The sequence below is a fragment of the Sebastes fasciatus genome, chromosome 10 (assembly GCF_043250625.1).
Source record: "Sebastes fasciatus isolate fSebFas1 chromosome 10, fSebFas1.pri, whole genome shotgun sequence".
Classification (NCBI taxonomy): domain Eukaryota; kingdom Metazoa; phylum Chordata; class Actinopteri; order Perciformes; family Sebastidae; genus Sebastes; species Sebastes fasciatus.
Genome location: NC_133804.1, coordinates 16,738,909 through 16,757,729, shown reverse-complemented (window position 1 = coordinate 16,757,729; position 18,821 = coordinate 16,738,909). Strand labels below are relative to the sequence as shown.

The following is an 18,821-nucleotide window of genomic DNA, read 5'->3' as shown; positions in this document are numbered from 1 at the left end:
TCCAAGTGGGCCCCAGATAAGATGCCCATTTTGGGCCCATACCCACTTGGTACCCAGGTACCCCCAGCATAACCCATGTGGGGCCCACATAACCTTGTTGGCTTGGGTACTCCAGCACACTGAGGACATACTGATGAGGAGGGGTGCTTTTACAGAGTCCTGGTTTGTTGGAGTTATCTTACAAATATGCATACAATGTAGGAGTTATTGGAATTTGGTTAAAAACACAATCAAAATGCAGTGGTTCCCAATCTGGGGGTTAGGACCACCCAAGGGATCACAAGTTAAATCTAAGGGGTTGTAAGATGAATAAAAACCATGGAAACAAAGAAAAATCAAATTGCCGCCACACAAGTTGTTTTTTTTCCAGATTTTTCTCTACTGTTTGTTTTTGTTTTTTTTAATTGTAAAATACAGTAATATATAATACCATGTCATGTTGTGATAGACATTGTGTTCTTTGAAAGGGTTTGGAAACCGCTAATGTGCTAAATGTGTGACAGCAATGGAAAGCACATAATGAAAGCTATAATCAGCTTCACACATATTGCAGCATTTACATCCACATCCTGCACATTAGAAGTAGCCAATGTAAAGTATAATGATGGAGTAGCAATTCAGTGCTGCTGTATATTCAAACCACAGCAGCAGCTTTGTTAGTACAGGTTTATTACTAGTGATGGTGAGATGAAGCTTCATGAAGCACTGAAGCTCCCCAGCAAATTGGTTCGCAAAAGGGTTCATTTCAGGAGGCTTCATCTGGGCTTCATATGCACACGAAACCACCTATCGGTTAAATAGTGTAAAACAGGCAGATATATTCCAGATGTGTGGCAGTGGTTTAACCGGGCACAGGGCAGTGATTGTGCTTGTGTAACTAAAGGAAAATGATAAATGGGAGACATTATTCGTTTTTATTCAGGAATAATAAGTTCTCAACTGTATTTCGGCTTCGGGTATCTTCAATGACGTCATTTGTCTAAAACAATACAAGCCTCGATACGCATTTCACAGAAAACTTCCTGGATTACTCCACACACGCTCCGAAGCCTCGGCACATCACTTAACATCACTAGTTATTTAACATAACTACAGCCATGGTTGGATCACCAAGCCTGTCTGATTTATCCAACAGTAAACGACGCAGTGAAGGTACGAATGGACGGAGGAGTGATGGAGGAGTGTGAGGCGAGTGCAGATGTTCTGCTGAGTGACACCATGGACCAGTACAGGACTTTCCAGATGTGTGAGCGTCTGCTGCACAGCCCATCCAAACTAGGCAACCAGCTACTGTTCCAGATCCCACCTCATCGACAAGCCATGCTCATAGAGAGGTGCATTCATTCTCCTTCAATTTTCTGATGTGTTTGCGGTGTCTGATCTGAAGATATATGCCACATCTCATTGTCAACATTAAATCAAAGATTTATGTATTTTTCTATCTTTGATATATGCCCCTTCCTTGAATTACGTTATTCTCCTCAAGGCAGATGTTACCATGGCATGTATTTGTTATTAAACACCACTACTTTATTCTGGTTTCCTGACAGAGTAAATTAGAATATATTCTTACAAGTTTCCTTATTTGCCTCCGTGTTTCCTTGTTTAGATACTACGCCTTCGATGACGCATTTGTTCGTGAGGTCCTGGGAAAGAAACTCTCCAAAGGAACCAAGAAAGACTTGGATGATATCGGCGCCAAGACTGGTGTGACACTGAAGAGCTGCAGACGACAGGTGGAGATCATTCTGAACACAGCAATAACTGTTCAACTGTATTATCATTTTTTAAATTGTCAGTGCTACCTATTTATCAGAGGAGTCTGCAGCCGTTTTGAAAGATACTGCTCATTTTTGTTGTGAAACCAGAGTGATTTGTTTCAGCTTTGTCCTGGCTATTGTATGTGATGCCTTGATTAACAAACTAACTTTATTGCAGTTGCTTTAAATTTAATCTGAGCTCTAGTGACTGAATTTCTGACACTTTTAACATTTTAAATTAACATCCTTAATGGTCTAATATATATTTTTTCTGCAGGTTTTATACAAGTCATGTTGTAATTTTAGTTAATCTCCTGCATCATGTGTTTAATTTCAGTTTGACAACTTCAAACGTGTTTTCAAAGTTGTGGAAGAGTTGAAGGGACCCCTGGTGGAGAACATACGTCAACACTTTCTTCTTTCTGACAAGCTTGCGAGGTAATCAGTGTGAAGAGCAGAGTACAAGCCTGCCTCAGGTTTATTTTCCAAAGCATTGGTATGGCTTGAAATCTGTTTTGTTTTAGTTTTTATGATGAATCACTACATGGGTTTGTATTTTTAGCTAACTAACAATACCTCAACTGAAAAGGCCAGCATTAATTCAAACCAGTGAAAACATCAAAGTTCTATCTGATTGTCTTGTTTTTTTTTTGTTAGCTCCTATACAGTAATATGTCCTCTGCTTATTTCAGGGATTATGCTGCCATTGTTTTCTTCGCTAACAATCGCTTTGAGACGGGGAAAAGAAAGCTGCAATATCTCACATTCCAGGACTTTGCTTTCTGTGCTGGGCAGCTTATCAACAACTGGACCGTTGGGGCTGTTGGTGAGTTATTGGTCTTGTTGTTTCTTTTGGCCCGGCGATGACATTTTTATCTGAGATGTAAGGGACATGTACAACATTTAAATCATTAATGTAACATATTAATCATGTGGAACTATCTTAATGTGTTTTAGTTTGAGACTTACAGACCGATAAAACATTAGTGGTAAATCCAAGAACAGCAAAAATAGAAGAAAAAAAAACATTTGAAACTGAGACAGAATATAAAAAAAGGGCTTTAAAGAAATGTCTCACATAAGAACAAGAGGAATGCTGTCTATATTATGAATAAGGAACATTTAGAGCAGTGAGGTCCACTGACCACCAGAGGTCCTTCAGGTTTTGCAGATCCTCATTAGAATTAAGATGAATTTAAAATGTGTAAGTTACCAATTAGTTAAGTGAAAATTCTTATTTGGGTTAGGCAGAGTCCGATAATAATTGTAAGAAAAAGAATACGCAGTGATAATAGTTATAAGAACTGATTTGACGTTGTCTGACTCTGGTTTTCTTTGTAGATAACATGGTGGAAGACATGGACGTGGATCTTGATAAAGAGTTTTTACAAGACCTGAAAGAACTGAAGGTTTTAATCACTGACAAAGATCTGCTAGATCAACACAAAAGGTAACAGAAAAACCTACACATTTTTACTGGCTTTTAATTACAATTTTATCCACACTCTCTTATTTGACTATTTCTCTTTTTCCATTCTCTCCGCTCTGCTCAGTCTGGTCTGTACAGCTCTCAGAGGAAAGACAAAAGCTTTTAATGAGATGGAGGCTAATTTCAAGGTGAGAAGCATCAAGCATGACACCCTCATTCTATCCGAAATGTAATCAGTCAGTAACTTCTACAGTGAAAGTAATGTCATTATTTTCTTCTTCCTGTAGAATCTTTCCAGAGGCCTCGTCAACATCGCCGCAAAGTTAACCAACACGAAAGATGTCAGAGATTTCTTCATTGATCTTGTTGAGAAGGTGTGTACTTCTACAAAATCAATTTTTATGTGTTTTTAAGCGAAGATCATTCAACTCATTTTCCTGAGGCCAGTTTTAAAGTCTGCCTTTGAGACGGTGTGATGTAACGTCTCCTCCCCTCCCTTTTCCCCCCTCAGTTTATTGAGCCGTGTCGTTCAGACCGATGGACAGCTGCGGACATGAGGCTCTACCTCACTCACTACAACAACTCTGCACACATACTCGACACATTCAAGTGAGTTAATGTGCTTTTATTCTGTGAAGATTATCAGGTACAGCGCGGCTCCAACCCTGCCAGGGTTATCAGTTCCCAAGGGGGCGACCCATGCCAAAAATACAGTCAGGATCTTGTAGAGCTTTTGGCAAAAACAGAAGATTATATACACTTTGCTAGTCATTAAAGCTGCTTAACCATAAAGTTAAAATCCTCTCTAATATTGACGTCTCTGTTCTACCAGTGGGAGTCACCCTATCTCGCCCCTCATTTCTTAAACTGTAGTTACCTTGTTTCTCATGCAAACACTCTGGAATGTAGTTAAGGGTTTACACAGCGCTGCACCACTACATGCTTAACAAAGAGATATTCATAGAAAGAAACATAGACCCCCCCCTCCTCCTCTATTACACTGAGTGGACAAATATTGCCTCATTTAGTCTCTTCACCCAGATTTCACAATTACAGTTTGTCACGAGACTTACAGTACCTCTTTGCTCCATTTACTTACAGTTTGCTTTCTTTCTGTCTCTCCTCAGACATCAGGCTGTGTGGGACAGATACATGGGCGTCATCAAAAGCTGTATCTTCAAAATGTATCACGACTGAAGCGGTTTCTTCGCTGCTCGGCCCTCGTTTCTCGTTTGTTACCCCCCCGCTGAAGCCGTTATCTTAGCCCTTTGGTTCGTTTCGTCAGCGGTGATGAATTCTGCTTCTCAGCCTCCCTGTTTGCACCCATAGAGTCCCTGCAGTGTCTGTAAATTTGGTTTGTAAATAAAATGAACATATTTACATCACAATTTCATTCTGTTTTATCTGCTGTGTTATTTGGAAGAGTTGTTATCATTAACCCATTCCCGGGACAAGATTTACTGATGTTGTGAGTGTTGGATGGAGATTAGAGACAAAGAGAGAGAGATACAAATCATTGCGCAAAAGTGAAGATTGTGGATTTGTAAAGCCCTGCGTCATCAGTCTAAACTGTTTTTGATTTTAAATACGACTAGCAGATTACCTCCTCCAGTGTGTTGGATGTCTGTGTGTGGTCATGGGAATAAGGGACCAGCCAGGGGGGCACAGTTGGTCCACCTAGGGGGTTGTCAGTGTGATTTTTAACAACATCCCCTGCAATGACAGCTGCCATCTCTGCCGCCACCCAGAAAGACAGGACAGATAAACAATCTGAGGCTAAGTAAATGTTTTAAACCAAAGATTTACTTTGGAAAAACAGGAGGAAAATACAATAATTGCTCCCATAATGTTAAAAATAGCATGATTGAGCCATCTAAAAATACAAAATTAGTATGTCTATAAAAGAATATTTGGTTGTAAACTTTAATACATGCAGTCAGTTTGTGATGGGTGTCACATTTCTCACAGCATCTTGGAATGATTCCTACAATTATAGTAATGGGACTGCTGCTCATTTCATTTTGAAGAGGCTTTGTGGTGTAATACAAGGGTGACCTTAAAATCTGACTTTAAGTTGAGTCAGACTTAAACTAATAATGTGTGTTAAGCAACATCTTAACCAGTTTGCAACATAGCAGACTGCTAATTTAGCAAGAAACTGACGCAAATGATTCCAAGTGCGGTAATGGATTAGTCATGTACAAGCAGAGCAGCAAAGTTGGTCAAGAATAATGATTTATTTCTCTATTTTATCCCAGAAAGCGCCGTCAGTTTATTCTAAGGAATAAGCTGACAAATTTTCCGACTCTCTTTCCCACTCTAATTTTTGTCCACATTCCATTAACTTCTCTCTCCCCGGCTATAAATATCCTGCATGTCAGATTGGACGAGAGCAAGGGCTTTAGTTGCTTTATGGAAAAAAAAAAAAAAAAGATGGGGGAGGTAAGTATAGATAGATGGGGGGTAAATGGGAAAAGGGAGGGAGGAAAGGGTGGGAGAGCTTGGGGCTTTTGCGGGGGTTTAGTTTTAAATGAAACCAGGTGTGTTGTGGGACCAGTAAGAGGGGGCATTGGGTAAGAAGATGGGGGGGCAAGTGTGTGAATCTGTGAGTTGTTGTTCCGCCTGAGATTTGGACGGATTTGGAATTTTGGTATTTGGGCCGCAGACCAGGAATTTGCATCCTGGGGGGTCAGGGAGAGGGGGTTTGGAGAGTGGAGGATGGCAGTGCAGGGGGCCAAAGGAGGGAGGAGGAAGAGGTAGTTGGGGGGGGTAAGAATGGGCTGTCCCTCTCTCCTCCCTCTCTCCGTCTCTTTTGCTCACTCTCTCTCTCTCTCCCTCCCTTTGCATGTGTTCAGCTGCTCCAGCTGTCGGTCTCCCCACTCACTCTCTCAGGGTCATACAGGCAGGAGTTTAAGGGACCACTTCTGGACGCCAACTCAGCCGGCAGAAGGACACACACCGGTCAGAGGGGAGAAGACCGATCCGAAAAAGATTCATCTGTGAGTTTCCCTGTGTTTCTTTAATGTCCGACATCCATGTTAGAAGAGATTTGTGTCAAAAAGTGACCCAGTGGATGACTTATCATGTTTACAAGAGTTTTAAGGAGAAGTATCGGAGGTGAGATGTACGTCTTACCCACTTTTTCTGGTACAGGCCATACACGTCACAGCTGCACCGCTGCTCTGCTCTCAGAGCCAAGACAACGTAGCTCAGTCTGTGTAGTTTGGCTTCTTGGCTCTGGGTTTAAGAGAGGGATAGACAGGAAGAGAGGTAATGAGTCACATATATTACTGTACAGTATGTTGCAAAAGTTCTTCCACCTCATCCCTCGTGTACGACATTTAAGGTCAGTGTCACAATCTTGGTTTAGTCAGAAAACAACAGCAAGACAATTTCGGTGAATTTCTGAGAGAAAGCTTCTATTGAAGAAGAAGAAGAAGAAACAGGTGGCAGCTACAGGAAAACACACACAAAACACTCAGACAGTGTAGGATGCTGCCTCACTACTATTTGACAGTGTCTTTTATCACTGTTTGTACAGCACACTTCTAATAGCTAACATGTGACAGCTCCACCGTCACTGTAATGACTCAAGTGGGATTTTAAAGGCAACAGGAAGGAAGCACAGATCCCCGGAGAGCAGCCCATCATCTCGTGCCACATTGTATGCATACACTAATACATCACAGCCCTTTAACACCCTTTACACAGGAAGACAGAGCAGCATCACCACCAGGAGAACAGAGCCACACTGGAGGGATTTATTATAGTTACGGTGTGTGAATTTCTCCTGCAGGCCACTATCCATCACTGACTCTGGAGTTTCCCAGAGCAGGAGTTAGGCTGTGTGTGTGTGTGTGTGTGTGGGTGTGTGGGTGTGTGTGTGAGAGACAGTGACCCCCTGGTTCTGGGTTTGCAGGTTCACCGCCACAACGGTAACAGAGCGCAGCTTGAGCCCGCTGGGCCACCATGTTCTCAGGCCACGCACAGCCGAGCAGAACAACACAAAGTTAACTATGTATACACTACAACACATGACCATTCTGCAGTTTACAATGTGTGTGTGTGTGTGTGTGTGTCTGTGTGGTCCAACTGTGTGTTTTTCCTGGTCCCCATGTGGTCACTTTTATAAGCCGCCCTGACATCTTGCTTGTTAAATTGTGCTGACTGTGTGAATTTCTAAATGGGTCAGCCTGCTGTTACCGAGGCCAAGGAAAGCCCCAAATGGTGATTATACTAGAGTTATTGTTTATACTATAAACAACAGGTGTTTCTACTAGGGCTGCAACTAATGATCATTTTCATTATCGATTAATTGTGCTCTCCATTAATAGTTTTGTCTAGTAAATGTCAAAATAGTAAATAATGCCCAGCACAAGTTCCCAGAGTCCAAGACGAAGTGTATAGAAGCAAAGAGACAAAACTCCGATGTTTTTTCGACAACAGCCACTGTCGCCATTTTGGACTGAAAACACTTATTATATTTATAATAATTTATTGTTCAACACAGGCCATTTCGTTAGAATATGACAAAAGAATAGAAATAATTTTATTTTACTTTTGTACGGCACTTTTTAGGCAGACTTTAGAGTTTTACTGGCGTCCGGTAGTCGCTTTCAGTCCCAAATGGCGGAAGCGTAGCTCTGCTGCCGGCCGCTGATGTTGCAATGGAACGAACAATTGACTTTCATTTCTTAGCAATACTTGTACTTTGTCCAAGGTGATGTCTTCAAATGTCTTGTTTTGTCTGACCAGCAGTCGAAAACCCAAAGATATTTCATTTGCTATGATATAGGACAAGAAAAAGCAGCATATCCTCATATTTGTGAAGCTTGAAAAATTGCAAAAATGATTACGATTATTACAAAATCATTGCTGACTATTTTTCATGGTGATGTGCACTGGTGGACTCAAGGGGTCACCCCCTTGTTGCCTCTTTGTCCGAACAAACCGCAGCAAAAGTGCCTCCCTGGATGTCCCTATGATAAAAAAAACAGGATAAAGTGCCCTGTAGGGTGGCCTTTAAATTAAGAAAACATGATGCAGTGTCACATAGGCTGCCCTACATGCCAGAAAACGTTCTGCATGCTGGTCCCCCACCGCCTGCAGCTGGTGCCCTTTTTTATTTCTTCGCCCCTGCCCCTCAGACAGCCTGAGTCCGCCACTGGTGATGTGGTGTCACAGTCAACCTGTTTCTCTCTACGTCAGTCAAAACCCAGACGATGAACTGCTGCGTCTGGGTCACATTCTGGGACATCCTCCTACACAATGAGGGGAGATGAGAGGTTAGGGGAGCAGTGGCTGGAGGTTTGGCACCAGCCATCCTCTTATGTGAACCAGGGGGGGTTTCCCAGAACCTGATACTCTGGGAACCACTGGCGTGGCAGGGCATCCCAGCTGGGAACTGGCGCCCACATCCTTGCCACGGGCATTCCAGAGGTCCACCGCCACTTGATCTCCAGCGGCATCAGGGCAACACCCATGCATCCCTGCGGCCACCTCTCGGTAGCCAGTGAGTGACTGGACCCTGGACTAGTGGTCAGTTTGTTTTTGGGTGGTTTTGGGGTCAAATTCTTGCTGGTTGTAAGTGTCCGCTGGGCCAATACAGAGAGGTCACGTACTGCGGCCGTCTGATTGCACGGCGGTATGTGTTACCGTCTGTGCTTACAGGGTGAGGGCATGTTTTGGCTGCTTTTCACCCCATAAAGGTCACGAATGGCCTGTGATGTCACCCATCAAGTATTTGAGGCTGTCCACGTCACCCTGCGGCCTTCTGTTTGTCTCAATGTGAAATACAACAATAAGCAATGCCTGCAAATGTGGCCTCTGGAGTTTACATTAGAGCGTGTGCCTGTGCACGTAGACAGGCCGTGATTATAACTTTCCCGTCATGTATTTTAACTGGAGCTCACTGACTCTGCAAACGGCACTTTCTCTGAATTTTTTTCATTCCTTCAATCGGCCTGTTTTCTTTTCTACTTTTTTGGTCTGCGGGAGCTGGAATAGGTGATTTGTTTATGTTTTATATTCAGCTTAAACACTTACAGCTTCTCTCCAGGAACATTAACTGAAGGGTGGTTGTGTCTCTGCTGGGAGAAAAGCCCAGTCCATCAGAAAACATAATACACTATAAATCTACTTCAAAAATACCCTATACTGTACATAACATAGTAGTAAAGAACTAAGATCCTTTACTTAAGTAAAAGTAACAATATCACAGTGTAAAAATACTCCATTGCAAGTCCTGCATTCAACATTTTACCTGAGTAAAAGAACAGAAGTATTACCAGCAAAATGAACCCTTTCAGTAGGCCTATGGGCTCCTGAAAGATTACACAAGATTATATTTTGTAATAATAAAGTTATTTTCTTGTAAAACAAGATAAAAAATACTAAACTTCAGGGGCTCTTCTGCTAGTTTTGTTGCAGGAAAAGTTACAACTTTATTATTCTTATTACGTAAATCCCAGCAGAGCTTTGCTTTACTTCAACCTGAGCCACGTTAATGAAATCCTCTGTGTGTGCGTGCGTGTGTGTGTGTGTGTGTGTGTGTGTGTGTGTGTGTGTGTGTGTGTGTGTGTGTGTGTGTGTGTGCAGGGCCTTTGAGCTATAATAATACATGGTTTTTATTAGCTGATCATATGTTTTCTCCGTGCATGTTCCAGCAGCATTCAGCTAAATCAGGTGCCTCTCAGCTCAAGGACAGCAAACTTTCAAGGGAAAAGAAGGGACTGGAGCAAACAGGCTATCATTTCAACACCACCGTGTCTTCATCAGAGTCAAAAAAACAACATTCCCCCAAGCTAACTAGCTGTTAGCATGCTAGTTAGCTGAGCTTTTAACTTTTAGTACATACTTCAGCTGCCCTTATAAAGTGCCTACTGTTGCACGCAGTATGCACACAATTTTTCAACCTACTTCGTCATAACAATGCGCCTTGAACTTTGACCCCAGCGTTGCCAGATGGGAAAAGTTAAACTATCATACTAGAGGCTTAAAATTATATTATTTTGAGGAAAATTAGCGTGTATATATAACCAGGAGAACAAACGTGTGAATGTGTTCTTTTACAAAACACATATTTCAACGACTTTTTGATACGCCCACAAATCTACCCACATTGTCTTTTTTTCTTTTCTTTTAAAGCAAGCTGACGTAGCTATGACGCGTGGAAGGGGTTATGTGTCCATTTCAGTCTGACAGTTGTTTTAATAGCCTACTATTATAAAATTAGATTACAAAACAGGAGGGAGAGAGAACAACAGTCACACTCACGATTTGCATTCATCAACATCACAGCCTACACCGAGCACAATTGGCTGGAAAGGGGTCACGTGAGAAGAGATGCATAAACACAGATGTAGGATTCATCCAGAAATTAATTTAAATTAGACAGTGCAGACTTAAACCAACTACTAAGTGTTAGAGTCACAAAAAGGTTAAATTATCACACATTATGGCACTTTTTGCATTATTGATTATACATCGTACAGAGGGCAAAGTTATCGTACAAATATGATAATTATCAAATGTCTGGCAATGCTGTTTGACCCTCTTGCTCATATATCCGCTGCGTAGAGGATTGTGGGTCAGAATAGCCAGAAAAGCATGCTGGCTTGCATACTGCAAAATACAACTGGATTTAGTAGGACATCCTGGTATTTTTGGCATACTGCATTTGACATTCTATGTATTGGGTCATACTAAAATTGGGACGTACAGTTTGTTCCTGTAAGACAGACAAGGAGGGACATAATTCAAGAAAGGTTTCTCAACCCAAAGAGGTTGCTGGCATGCAGATGAAGTTGCCTATCAAGCCAGTTGGGCCAGCAGCCACTGTAGTTAAACCTGAGCAGACACAATAGATATAAGGCTGGGTCAAGCTGTCCTGCCTGTCATCTATCAGAGGGCCCAGTAGATTTATGAAGGCGAAGCCTGATATCCACTGCAGGACCTAGTGATGGGTCAAAACATAATTTAACATACTAGGTTTCCATAAGAAGGCTCCCCCAACTTTTGGTATTGATAACTCTCTGAAATGTAGTGGAGTACAAGTAGTAACTAAAAATAAGTAGGGCTATAGTAGGCCTACTTGAGTACTTTCCAGGACGAAGACAGCCTCTTTTCTACAGAGGAGACTCTTTGTCACAAAGATAAATTAACTTAAAGTTTATCCCACAGACGGAAGCAGCTGAGCAGAAGATGCTGTTATAAAATATGTAACTAATAGCCAGGGTTTACGGGCTTATACCGACGCTGCTCTGACACACAATGAATCGAACCAGCGTTCGGCGAGACTATCATTCCAGTGAGTTGTAGTCTGCCAGTCTGGAGACACAGACAGAGTGTCTTCTGTGAGCAGCCAATATGAAAGTATTTCTGTGATGTTGACTTTGTTATTTTCAGCTGAAGGATGGAGTACGTCACAGTGTTTATGTTTTTACCTGGCAGAGTGATTCGGCTGCAATCAAGGGGGAACTGTTTGGTTGACAAACAGTGAATCGAGTCCAAGACGCTAACTGTTTGTGTTCTGACTGACTACTTAAAAACTGGCTCCAGTGCTTTTTGCTTCGAGTTGATTCATCCATTTCAGCTGTGGGAGCAGCTTACAGCACCAGTGAGACTGAACTAAACCATTTTCTGATTTCTAATGTTGCTTTTTTTATGTCTCCCTCTGAAATACAGATACCACCTGTTGGCTGCCTCTCTCATCTCTAAAGCAACGCTACCTGTGTGACAGCAGAGTGTGTGTGTGTGTGTTTGTGTGCATGTTTTACGCGTGTTCCCGTCCCGTCTCCCCCAAATTAGTGCATTAGTATGCAGGGTGCTTGTGTGTCAATCTTGTGCGTGTGCATATGTGTGTCTGTGCTCCTCCGTAGTGCTATTTCACAGGCACCTACAGAAAGTGACACCTACACGGTAAGGAGGGACGAACCTCTCTACCTGCTGCTCTTTAAATCTCTGATATATGACACATTTTTTGTGTTGAAATGTTGACCTCAAATCCTCCTTCTTCTCTCTTAGCTCCATTTCGTATTTCCTCATCTTCTGCTTGTTTAATATTCCACAGCAGTTTTCCCTTCCCAACATGTTATAGTAGTCGTAGCTGGGGGTAATTTTAGCTTGTTGCTTTAGGCCTCACTTTTTCTTTCCATGCAGCTCATGGCAACATATTTTTTTTTCCAGAGTGATAATGATCCTTTTTCCAAGCAGTGGCCTTAGATTCTTTGTTTTTGAAGTGACATTTGGCTTAAGGAAAGTAGTTTAAAATGTCACAAATCCTTTAACAGAAGCAGATTTCTAGTCTTTTTGGCCCAGCACTCCTCCACGAATACACAGGAAACAAGTTTCTCTATCCTCTGCTTCTTCTACAGGGGATTTATTATGTTTTATGAATATATTATGCAACTACTTGGCTCAGAGGGCTTGTTCACATCTTTCTTCCCATCATTTTCTCACACTATCTTTGTAGGAATGCACAGATGGGTATCATTGGGACCATCAGACTGAGCACTGCAAAGGTAAAGCACTCTTTTACCTGCATTTATTTCATCTCACCACCTAATTCTTATGTACAGTAACAGCTGTGATCATCATCAGATCATCCGTCCTGTCCTTTTGATTTGTTCCTAACAAGTTTTGTCTCTGCGTCTCCCATCAGACATAAACGAGTGCGAGACCATTCCAGATGCATGCAAAGGGGAAATGAAGTGCTTCAACCACTACGGAGGCTACCTTTGCCTTCCCCGCTCTGCGTCAGTCATCCCTGCTCCAGAGCCTCCCATCACTCCCACCGAGACCAACCCCTGCCCTCTGGGCTACGAGGCGCAGGGAGACAGCTGTGTTGGTGGGTGTCTGGTTTGTAGGTCTGGGGGTCATAGGTGGACAGGTGGCCACAGGAGTGATCATTAAGCATGTTTGTATGTGTGTGTGATTGTGTAAGTTTATTGTCGGCGGCCACAGATTGCGAGGGACAGGTGGCCGTAGCAGGTGCTGGGACTGGAGGCTGCAAACTGTGTGGGTGTGAGTGAGTATGAGTCCACGGGGGGCAGACAGACACTGCAGGAATTTGGAAGATTTCACACAAGCACAGCTGCTGTGTTTTAAGAATCTGACTTGCAGCGAGAAACCTACTCACGCCTGAGGACGGAGAGGTGTTCATCTGGGACAGCAAACATGATTCAGCATGATATTTTCAGGTTTCGGGTACAAATGAGGGGAACAGAATCACCATGGTCTGCTCTCCAACAGACACACTGTGCCTTTCAGTCATCAAGAATGATGCTGTGTTTGCTCACAATAAACACATTTTTTCCCCATGTGTGTCCCAACCACAAACTCAGATATCAATGAGTGTGAGCGAGACGAACATGACTGCCAGCCCAGCCAGCAGTGTATCAACACACTGGGCGCCTTCACCTGTCAGTGCCCGGATGGTTACCGCAAGGTTGGCACAGAGTGCATTGGTGAGATAATCTGAATTTATTTCTTTAACTAGTGTAGCTAAACAGACTTAAATATGGCAATTCATGATTTCTTTTTGCTACATGGCCTGGGATACAGTTAGTTTAGCTGCAAGTAGGAATGTGAATAACTCTATTTCTCTCTCTCAGACATCGATGAGTGCAGGTACAGGTACTGCCAACATCGCTGTGTTAATGTCCCCGGCTCCTTCTCCTGTCAGTGTGAACCTGGTTTCCAGCTGGCAGGAAACAACCGTTCATGCATCGGTGAGTGAGACGCCCTCTGCAACTGATTATAAGACTCAACAGTCACAGCCATGTCTCAGAGGTCAGGCAAAAATCTTACTAAAAAATCCCAATACTTAAAGCCTTTGAAAATGTCGTTTAAAATCTTAAAGGGCAACACCACCGATTTTACACATCAAAGTCTGTAAGTGTTTACAGGTCTTGGGTAGTATTACTGCATATGTGAAAAAAAGTTGTATAAAGCCTTTTATGGCTCCAGAGGGAGCTGTGTGGAATCTGATAAAGTGCCTCAAGTGATTCAGCGTTGGTTGAGGTTGAAGACTACAAGTTGGAAAATGAAAACAAATCTGGTGGCGGAGTTAGAGAGAAGTGAGACCTCTGTAGTCGCTCCTCGTCTCTGCTTGAGTCTAACGGCTCGAGGCTACATTAGCTGTCACCATAGACTGAATATAAGAAGTGGATATAGTCACTGTGACGTCACCCATTGGTTTGTCGATGAGCCTTGAGTTTGGCATTTTGGCTGTCGCCATCTTGGTTATTTGCAACCAGAAGTGATACAAGAGGGTGGAGTTAAGTACAACCAAATGCTGCATAAGACATTTTTAGGCGACCAAAAAGGTTATAATTAACTTTCATGAACTGAAATCACACTGTGAAAGAGTTAAAGTTACAAGACAAAAATGGGGACAACAACCAGACCGGGAAACGCCGTGGTAGTGACCTGTCAATCACAAGGTAGCCACGCCCTAAAGCATTCCCTGCTTTATGGTTTATTTGACTCTAAATGGGACCTTAATTTACTAAATGAACATCATGCTGTATTGAAGAAGACTTGAAACTAGCCATTTAGACCATAAACTCATGTTTACAATGTTTACTGAGGTAATAAATCAAGTGAGAAGTAGGCTCATTTTCTCATAGACTTCTATACAATAAGACTTATTTTTTGCAACCAGAGGTAGCCCACTGGTTGCCACTAGCATAATACAACCAAACTGTTCATCATGAGTCTAACAATTTTACAATAGTGCAATTCTAAATCAATGGAGTAGACTTTTAAGCATGTGCTCTGTAACATTACATGTCCATGACTACACAGGTAACCGTTAAAGTTAAGATTTAAGAATATGTATTAATGGTTTGACACCCAAAATCTCAGTTAATCTGCTTCATTAGTTGTGGTTTAATCACATTTGATTGACAGTGGCCTGGCAACGTTAACAACAACCCCAGAACTGTCACTACATATTTGAGTCACTATTGATCATTTCTAATTGGTGCACAGGCGTACAGAACGTCTCACTTTGCAATAGTGAGAAACAGCACAGATTGAAATCTCTCGTGTGAGGAAAACCAAAATGGTTCGGTGTGTTAATTTTGGACCCCATCACTTAAAGTAACAAGCTGATTGAGAAAATATGTTTTCAGGGCCTTTAATATATTTGGAGCAATATCATTCAGATTTTTTAACTTCAGTTCAAGTTTTTGATCCAGCAACTGTAAAAGCTTTTGGGATGTGTACGCTCTTTGACTCCGTCTATAAAATCGACTTTCCCACCCTTCAGATGTGAATGAATGTGAGATGGGTGCCCCCTGCTCCCAGAGGTGTTACAACACGTACGGCACCTTCCTGTGTCGCTGTGACCAGGGCTATGAACTGGGCCCTGATGGCTTCGCTTGTAACGGTAAGAGAAACGTCACAGTTTCTGTGATGCCAATCTGCTCTGTTTTCTGTCCTGTTCCACCTTTAATTGTGGACATTTAATAAAATCTGAACTTTTCACTTGACAGACATCGATGAGTGCAGCTACTCCAGCTACCTGTGCCAGTACCAGTGTGTTAACGAACCGGGGAAGTTCTCCTGCGTGTGCCCAGAAGGATACCAGCTGCAAGGCACCAGACTATGCCAGGGTAAGCGCCTTCACTTCCTCCCTCCAGTCCCAACACCTTCCTCTCTGTGCTTTCAGAGTCACAGATTTTGCACTGTGTCAACACTTATTCAATCTTTGACAGCAGCTCTATTCTTGTCCTGTTCTTGTTCGAATCAAACATCACCAGCTATTTTTCCTCCTGCAGATATAAATGAGTGTGAAACAGGTGAACACCAGTGTGCCGACACACAGACCTGCGTGAATATCCACGGACGATACCAGTGTGTGGACGCAAACCGCTGCCAGGAGCCCTACGTGCAGGTGTCCGAGAAGTGAGTGACACCTCGTGAAAGCTTGTGTACACTCTCACACACCTTTTCCCAATTACTGAAATATGTGCTGGCCATCAGCTCAGAATATAATCAGCCCCTGTATTGAGTATGGCTCAAACTGCGAGATTACCCAATTACTTTTTCCACATGTGAGTCCAACTTGCAACCTTTTCGTCTGAACATGGTCCAGTGCAATAAGAAAACTATTACACTGTAACAAGTGTTGGATTGGTAGCAGGTGTGGGTCACTATTAACATATCCCAGATGATTTGCTAGTATAAAATGCATTTTTAGAAAAACATGAGGGGGAAAAATGGCTACTGTTCAATATTTGTTTAGATTTTAGGAGAACTTTTCTTTCAGCCATGTTACTCCCTCTGCTGGCTGATATATGAACTACTGTTCATGTTTTTCTGCACTAAATATTACTACAATTGTACTCAAAGTGGATTTACTTACCTGTGTGTGTGTGTGTGTGTGTGTGTGTGTGTGTCCAGTCGCTGTGTGTGTCCTGGCAACAAGCCCGTCTGTCGAGATCTGCCTTTCTCCATCGTCCACCGCTACATGAGCATCACCTCGGAGCGCTCCGTCCCCTCCGACATCTTCCAGATTCAGGCCACCAGTGTCTCTCCGGGGGCTTACAACACCTTCCGCATCCGCACTGGAGACGAAAACGGAGATTTCTACATCAGGGTGAGAACTGTTAGAGAGCATGGAGAGGAGTACGACCGCAACTACTGACAAAACACGTGACCAGAGTGTCGCGATATACCGGTATTGAAGATAACCGCGATATTGAAAAAAAGGAAATATTGATATAATGTTAATAATACACATATGATAATATTGTATAAATAATCCTGCGCCTCTTATATCATTTTCATTCTCACCTCAAATGTTTTCAGAAACATCTTGTAGTGTACTGTTCAGCTGTAAAATGAGAAAGTTTGTGACCCGGCAGCCTAGTTTGAGATCAGTTGAGGAAATACCAAGCACTGCCCACCAGCCAGAGCACAGCCAATAGGAACTCTCTCTCTCTGTAAAATGACCTGTGATTGGTCAAAGTCAGATTTTTTAAAGCCTGAAAACAGAGCCATGAGGAGGTGCAGAAGTCTAGTTATCTCTCAGAACACTTGAATTATAATATGCTGAAAGGTTATTAAGAGATGTCAACAATATACTGCCTACTGCAAGTTAAAGTGAAAAGAATGTAGAAAATTGCTTAAATTTTTTTTGTCTTCTCCAGCAAATCAATAATATCAGTGCCATGCTGGTGCTGGCCCGCGCTGTGTCGGGGCCCAGAGAGTACACGTTGGACCTGGAGATGGTGTCAGTTAACCCTCTGCTCAGCTACCAGGGCAACTACCAGACCAGCTCCGCCCTCAGACTCTCCATCTACGTCGGGCCGTACACCTTTTAAAGAAGAAGACGAAGAAGAAGAAGAAGAAGAGTGGAGGGACACAGAGAAAGATGGAGAGAGAGGAGAGAGAGCTGAGGAGAGAAACAGATGCAAGAAAGGGAAATGAAGCTGTAGAACTAAAGTGGTGGATGCCGTTCAACCAGTCACTGTGATGTTACACTCTTAGCTTTTTGTACTTCCAAAGAAAGACACATTTCTGTCAGTCTTATACAGTACAGTATACAAATACAATGTAGCAGTAATGTCTCACAGATAAATAACAGCCTTAAAATAGGATATCTGTCATTTTATTTAACACCTGTCTGACAGCATCATTCTGTGGTCAATGTGTCTAAAAAGGGATTTTATTTTCTTCACATCTGTTCAGGGTGATAACAGATCTGTGTGACATATTTTCTGTCTGCCTTCAGGTGGAGTGATTCACGCCCAGCGTCACTAGATTAATCTGTTCTCACCAGTTTACATCCTTATCTTCGGTTCCGCTCTGTTTGTCACCTTATTCTTGTCAGCCCTGTTTCCTGTTGACAGACGTGATTCAGTAACCACTCAGTTCAGACCTCAGCAGTCCTCCTCCACCCTCCACTGTTAATTCCTATGTTCAAGCTCTCCATCACTGCCTTTTCTAGGTTTGTCACATTGCTGATTGTGTTTTTTTTGTCTAAGATTTAAACCCAAATAAAACAATATACCTTTTCTTCTGTGTCATCATTACAATGTCAACCGTATAGGACTTTTTATTCTCAGTCTCCAATGGGAAGATTTGCTGCTTCTCTGTTTTTTTTTTATCATTATAAACTAAACCTTGGGCAGTCTGTGAAACTGAAATCGTCAATGAAATCATTAAAGCTGCAGTGGGTAGAAATGGAGCAAATATGATTTAGAAAAAGTTATTTTTATAAAACGATCACTATATCCTGACAGTAGTGCATGAGAGAGGTAATCTGAAAAAAATCATGTGCCTCTGTGTCCTCCGGTGTCCTCCGGTGCTCCTAATGGCATCTGCAAGATTTCACAGATCGGAGGAAAACAACCAATCAGAGCTGAGCTGAAACCTGCCATCGCTGAGCAGCTGTCAGTCACTCGCGAACTCCGATCAAACAGTCAAACTAGGCAGCGCTGATCAAATATGAATCAATATTCTGTTACTGTAATGCCTATTTCTCGCCTCAAATGTTTTCAGAAACATCTTGTAGTGTACTGTTTAGATGTGAAATGAGAAAGTTTGTGACCCGGCAGCCATGTTGAGATCTGTTCAGGAAATGCCAAGCACCGCCCACCAGCCAGAGCACAGCCAATAGG

The 18,821-nt window shown here is 42.5% G+C and overlaps 2 protein-coding genes across 2 annotated transcripts in view; both read left to right on the top strand.

Annotated features, from left to right (window-relative positions):
* fibpa (fibroblast growth factor (acidic) intracellular binding protein a) overlaps positions 1 to 4,579 on the top strand; it is a 5,782-nt gene extending 1,203 nt beyond the window's left edge. The window contains exons 3-11 of the mRNA XM_074648552.1: positions 1,136 to 1,334; positions 1,610 to 1,736; positions 2,098 to 2,198; positions 2,453 to 2,586; positions 3,102 to 3,210; positions 3,314 to 3,377; positions 3,477 to 3,563; positions 3,701 to 3,798; positions 4,317 to 4,579. Coding sequence (XP_074504653.1) covers positions 1,136 to 1,334; positions 1,610 to 1,736; positions 2,098 to 2,198; positions 2,453 to 2,586; positions 3,102 to 3,210; positions 3,314 to 3,377; positions 3,477 to 3,563; positions 3,701 to 3,798; positions 4,317 to 4,386 — 989 coding nt within the window. The 3' untranslated portion in view covers positions 4,387 to 4,579. The remainder of the gene's footprint in view (positions 1 to 1,135; positions 1,335 to 1,609; positions 1,737 to 2,097; positions 2,199 to 2,452; positions 2,587 to 3,101; positions 3,211 to 3,313; positions 3,378 to 3,476; positions 3,564 to 3,700; positions 3,799 to 4,316) is intronic.
* Positions 4,580 to 6,025: 1,446 nt separating this feature from the next.
* efemp2a (EGF containing fibulin extracellular matrix protein 2a) lies at positions 6,026 to 18,215 on the top strand. The gene is made up of 11 exons (XM_074648551.1): positions 6,026 to 6,188; positions 11,875 to 12,108; positions 12,662 to 12,710; positions 12,851 to 13,036; positions 13,533 to 13,655; positions 13,803 to 13,919; positions 15,464 to 15,583; positions 15,690 to 15,809; positions 15,975 to 16,101; positions 16,600 to 16,795; positions 17,349 to 18,215. Exons 2-11 carry the CDS (start codon positions 12,007 to 12,009, stop codon positions 17,520 to 17,522), a joined length of 1,314 nt encoding a protein of 437 aa, XP_074504652.1. The 5' UTR covers positions 6,026 to 6,188; positions 11,875 to 12,006; the 3' UTR covers positions 17,523 to 18,215.
* Positions 18,216 to 18,821: the final 606 nt, after the last annotated feature.